A 5,697-nucleotide genomic window follows, 5' to 3' on the forward strand; every position below is an offset into this window, starting at 1 on the left:
CACTGTTGACTATGCTTTCTAGGTAGACAAAGCGGTTGGTTTCCACCAAGTCTTGTCCCTGTAGCTGCAGTGGATGTTCTTGTCGGTTGTTCAACCGCATCACCTCCGTTTTTCTGACATTGATCTTCAGGCCGGTCTTTTCTGCCTCCTCAGCGAGCCGTGTAAGCTTGGACAGTGCATGTTGCTGCTTATGGGACAGAAGGCTGATATCGTCTGCAAAATCCAGGTCCTCCAGCTGTTTGGTGAGGGTCCACTGGATGCCGGTGTTGCTGCTCTCTGTGGTTCTTCTCATGATCCAGCCCATGACGATCAGGAAGATTGTTGGTGACAGCATGCAGCCTTGCCTCAGTCCAGTTTTCACTGCGCAGGGGTTGGTCATTTTTCCATTGTGGATGATCCGGCAGGACGAGTCTTCATAAAGCTGTTGGATGATGTTGATGAGCTTCTGCGGGATTCTGTAGTACTGCATCAGTTTCCACATGGTCGTCCCTTTAGCTAAATGCGCTTTTCAGAGAGAGTTAAATGTATTTGAAGAATACAAATTACTGAAGTAGTTGTCTCTACCATAAGGTGTAATTATATCTGCACCATAAATAATAAATTCTATTTATTAATATCTAAAGTGTTACATGCGCTTCTGATTTGTGTACACACAGTTTTTAAATTACTGCCTCTATTTTTGTTGCTGGCTGTAACATGTGGTAATATCTGTGCTGTCCAATCTGGTCATCTGCAGTGCTTGATCATAATTGTCCCGTCCTGCGAGCACGTTTTTCCTTGGTTGGTCATTTTTATTTACCAGATCAGTTCACTGCATATGACAATTAAACAGGATTGACTAGAGTTGCCATCACAGACTACCTGAGGTGTGAGTGCTGAAGAAAAGGAAAAAAAATACTCAATCCCATCAGAGCCTTTAATTCTACCTGATCCTGGAACATTTTATTCCACTTGTCCTTCCTGATCTTGGGCTCTGAAGAAGGCCTTGTTATTACACTGGTGAAGTAACTACATCATTTAAGCAAAGCTGCAAAAATCACTGGGTCAGTCTTGTCTGCCTTGACCAAAAGTCATACTGTATGAGGTTTTTGTAAATGTGCCTAAATTCTTGCATTTTTGTACATTTCATGTCCTAAGGCTTGTTGGTGTCCATATTTGTGGCTGTTTCTGTTTTTCTCTGTGACTTCTTGGAAGAAAGCTGTACAGCTATACCTTCAGTCTCTTTACCTCTGTGTCCTCTTGTAACAGAATGAATATTACTGTAGGTTAGACTTTCTCTGGAAGAACAAGTTCAAGAAGGAGTGTGAGGAGATTGAAACCATGGAGAACCTCAACCGCGTTTTGCTGGAGAATGTCCTGCCCGCGCATGTCGCAGAGCACTTCCTGGCCCGTAACTGGAAGAATGAGGTAGGAATTTATAATCTGTGGTGTTTTTTATAATAATAACTAATGTAAATGTAACATTATCCAGATTTTATTTTCACAATAGCTACAGGACTAATGAATGTAGAATTACACAGAGGACTTCAAAGTGCTTGTTTATGTGCAAAGTTCTTTTGCGTTCATTCGCTGATGCATCACAAAAGAAGGATGTTTAATTCAGGATATCAAGACACAATTGTCAAATGCAAAATATTGAATACACTGTTTTAAAATGTGTGATTAATTTAAACTGAAATATTCATTGGTTGTTTATTAAAATAATAAGGGCTAAAGCTCAGATTTTTATTTTGAAAGTGCAAACTTTAAATGAACCTGACACTTGTTTTGTAGTGTGACAGTATGATGCCTCGCATGACTCATTCATCGCTGTAAATCCTGTTACATCCCCTGAAGTTTTAGATCTGAGGGAGTTCAGAGAATGTGGCATCCTGGAGGTCATGTAAGATTAAACAGGAGAGCAGCATCTGCTGCAGAAATCCTGAGTGACGAGTCAGCAGTTGACTTCATTTCTGTTCTTGAACAGGGTCCAAGAACAAGATGCTCTAATGAGATTTAAAGCAACTGTTTGTTGTTTTTTTGGATGGTGGTTTGGGTGATTTGCCTCCTTTAATTTGTCAATTATGTTTCATGTGCTGCCCAGTGATTGATTTTTACTTGTTTTGAAGTTTGTTTGTTTTTTAGGTCTGAATAAAACACAGAAACCCCCCAATATGCGGTGCAGATCCCATATTTGTCTTTCAAAATCTCTTCATCTGTAATTTATCAGTTTCATAACAAATTTTACAGCATTGTTTTGCACCTGCACAAGCTAACGACTCCACTCTGTCTTCTGCTTCTCTTTGTCATGCAGGATCTGTACCACCAGTCCTACGACCTGGTGTGTGTCATGTTTGCCTCTATCCCAGACTTTAAAGAGTTCTACACTGAGTCTGACGTCAACAAAGAAGGATTAGAGTGCCTCAGGCTCCTCAACGAAATCATTGCTGACTTTGATGAGGTAAATACCCAGATCACCACAAAAACAGACAGAAACCGTGATACCATTGCACTGCTTGACTCAGTGAAGAGCATTGCTTTTTACAGATTCATACAATTAGGTTTTATTGTCTGTGCTGCTATAAATTTGGGTTTTATTTAGTTGAGCTGTGTTTGTATTTCCATGTGTAGTTGCTTTCCAAACCGAAGTTCAGCGGTGTGGAAAAGATCAAGACCATTGGCAGCACTTATATGGCTGCTACTGGGCTGAACACATCGCCAGGGCCTGAATACACATCACAGGTAGGCCCATTACAAAGACATCATCATTTTTGCGTGACTGCCGTATGCACATTATGCAAGAACCTAATGTGTTTCTAGTTGTGCTTTTTTATGTTTCCCAGGAACATGACAGGCAGTATATGCACATAGGGACCATGGTAGAGTTTGCATTTGCCTTGATGGGAAAACTGGATCTTATCAACAAACACTCGTTCAATGACTTCAAACTCAGAGTTGGTGAGTTATGCAGAGAAGCTGAAATTAAATACAAAGTAATGTATATAATATTTTATATATACAGGACTACACTGTAATCGTTCACATATTTAAGTGTACTGACCTCACATGAGAATTGAAAATGAGTGGTTTAAACTGATTAATTAAATTCCACAGCTCGTTACAGGTAAATGACATGATGTAACAAGATACTATCACTGCAGTGGGAGTTTCATTCCTTGTTGCCGCCTTCTCGTTATGATATTTTCTGGAATCCCACTTCTAGAGTTTTGTATGAAAAGCAGGAATCAGCTTGACTGCAATACATCCAAAATTGCACTGTCATGGAGCCTCTATGCATCCCTTGTTTGTGTAGAGTTCCTGTAAGATGTAGAGTGCACAGATGTCTGAAAAAAACAAGACTAACGCTTATTTATGCAGTAAGACTAAAATAAGAGGTAGAACAGCAGGAAGGCATACTCCAGCTCCCTCTGTGCAATAAGAGTCAGAGTTCGATACCTTCAACCTGTGTCTTAAGATCTCAGCATGGGATGCACCATTAACTCAGCAGTGTGCGTGAGTGACTGTACATCCCTGCTGCTTCCAGATGGGGCTGAAAATGCTCCATGAGAGAGCCGTACACACCCTCACCCACTGGGACTGGACCGAACCAGTAGCTGTGAGACTGTATGCGCCTCCTGCACACTTGAGCAGATTGCAATTTCCAACAATCTGGAGACTGAGTCAGAAGCTCAGTCAAAGAGAGGCCCAGTGTCATCTCAGTGCTGCGAACAGCCTCCAGACTGCTGGGGATTAAGAGTTGAGCTGCATTTAGCTCGCCCTCTGTTTCATGTTCTGACGAAATCTTGTGAAAAGCTTTGTTCGTTCTCAAAGCAGTAGGGTTCCTGCTCAAGTCGGCTTTGAGCAGCACTCAATAGTTAATCAGTGGCATCAACATTTGATTTTGATACATTTTCAACAAGTAGGAAATCTAAAAAAGCAGTTTATATTTGTAACTATAAAATAATAAGGTAATTCCAAATGAATGGCAGCAATAGGGACACTGTCTGAAAGGTTTACTAAAATGTTTCCTTTGTCAGGTATTAACCATGGTCCAGTGATAGCTGGAGTCATTGGGGCCCAGAAACCCCAGTATGATATCTGGGGAAACACTGTGAATGTAGCCAGCAGAATGGACAGCACCGGAGTCCTGGGGAAAATACAGGTAAATGATTTGGGGAACGTTTGAGTTTAATGGTAAATGGTAAATGGCCTGCATTTGTATAGCGCTTTTCTAGTCCATAGGACCCCAAAGCGCTTTACACTACATTCAGTCATCCACCCATTCACACACACATTCACACACTAAATTAAAGACATAAATAAAATTTAAAAAAAACCCACTTACCCTGCCTATTCACTGCAATACTAAATGTTAAGACAGCTGTCAAACATCAGCTGGTATTTTATTCTGATAGTTTCTTTCAAAGGACCAGCAAACCTCCTTCTTCATACTGCAGACATTTAAATGGCAATACGGATGCTTAAAAAGATAAAACTCTTCTTTCTTATGTGCTATTTATTACAGCAAGGACATCTCATCTTCTTGACATCACATGGCATCGTCAAATCCTATCTTATGTCATGTCTGAGCACTGATAAGACAGAATGGTTTTTCAGCTGCTGCATGGCATGTGGCTGTGGCAATCATTCAGTCTTCAGAGGGCTGTATTACATTTCGCGGCCTGTACACATTTGATAGAGCCATCTGCTGTGCAGTGCGGCACAACTACAGGGCTCGCAATTGCATTCCATGATTTCCGGATGATATTTTAAGACAGATAGAAGGCAGAAATAAGACAATTTCTGTTAAAGTAGCATTGATATTGCCTACCAGAATGTCACTTTTACTCATGGTAAAATTCCCAGGCTTTCAATGTTGTTTGCTTGTTGTTCACACAGTATTTCATCTTTGTGCTTTGGGAGTACTCTCTCGCTTTAACTTACACATTGAATTTTTATGTTTTTGTTTAATTCATCTATTAACGACCGAATCCAAATATGCACCAGTGTTGGCAACTCTGCTTGACTCACACATTTTGCTGTTAGGGCTAAAAATGAACGTAAATGTTAGACTTTAAACAAGAGGTATCCAACCGCAATCCTGCTGTCAGTGGATTTTAATGAAGCACTGCATCGAAGAAGAACCGTTTACTGATGAGTTAATGGTCAGCAGAATTTTCCCGTGGACAGCTGAGTATTTTTGCCTGTAGGAATTTAATTCAGTCATGTAAGATGAGCAAAATGGTCATCACCCATCTGGTTCTCCCTGCAGGTGACGGAGGAGACGAGTGACATCCTTCTAACCTTGGGGTACATGTGCTCTTGTAGAGGCATCATCAATGTCAAGGGCAAAGGAGAGCTTAGGACCTTCTTTGTGCACACGGAGATGACTCGGTCCCTGTCACAGGGGAACGTAATGCCCTGAGCCTGATTTACACAGGCACGAAGACTTTTGTTTCAGATTGAAGAGGTTTGAATTTCTCAGTGCTGCTTTTATAAAGTGTGGGGCATAAAGGGACCTGATCTACAAGGAGGTAAAAATCGGATTTACTGTTGCGTTACAAATTACCTATGCCACAGCTGTAGTATACATTTTGTCACTTATGTAACTGTAAGTGTAGCATGTACAGGAGATAGGCAGTAACACCTAAAAATATACTGTAATGTGAATGTGGGAGCTGGAAAAAACACAGTTGCACAAGTCAGTCTGATGTAATA

General features: G+C 40.8%; 1 protein-coding gene across 1 annotated transcript; it reads left to right on the forward strand.

The window, feature by feature from the left end:
- Nucleotides 1–2,670: 2,670 nt before the first annotated feature.
- Nucleotides 2,671–5,404, forward strand: LOC146620598 (adenylate cyclase type 2-like). Its single transcript, XM_085367678.1, has 4 exons — nucleotides 2,671–2,721; nucleotides 2,823–2,937; nucleotides 4,017–4,141; nucleotides 5,252–5,404. The coding sequence occupies exons 1-4, from the start codon at nucleotides 2,671–2,673 to the stop codon at nucleotides 5,402–5,404; spliced, it is 444 nt and encodes a 147-aa protein (XP_085223804.1).
- Nucleotides 5,405–5,697: the final 293 nt, after the last annotated feature.

Source organism: Diplotaxodon limnothrissa, linkage group LG12, assembly GCF_057381915.1.
Source record: "Diplotaxodon limnothrissa isolate DT_005_m linkage group LG12, D_limnothrissa_male_GT1.1, whole genome shotgun sequence".
Lineage (NCBI taxonomy): Eukaryota > Metazoa > Chordata > Actinopteri > Cichliformes > Cichlidae > Diplotaxodon > Diplotaxodon limnothrissa.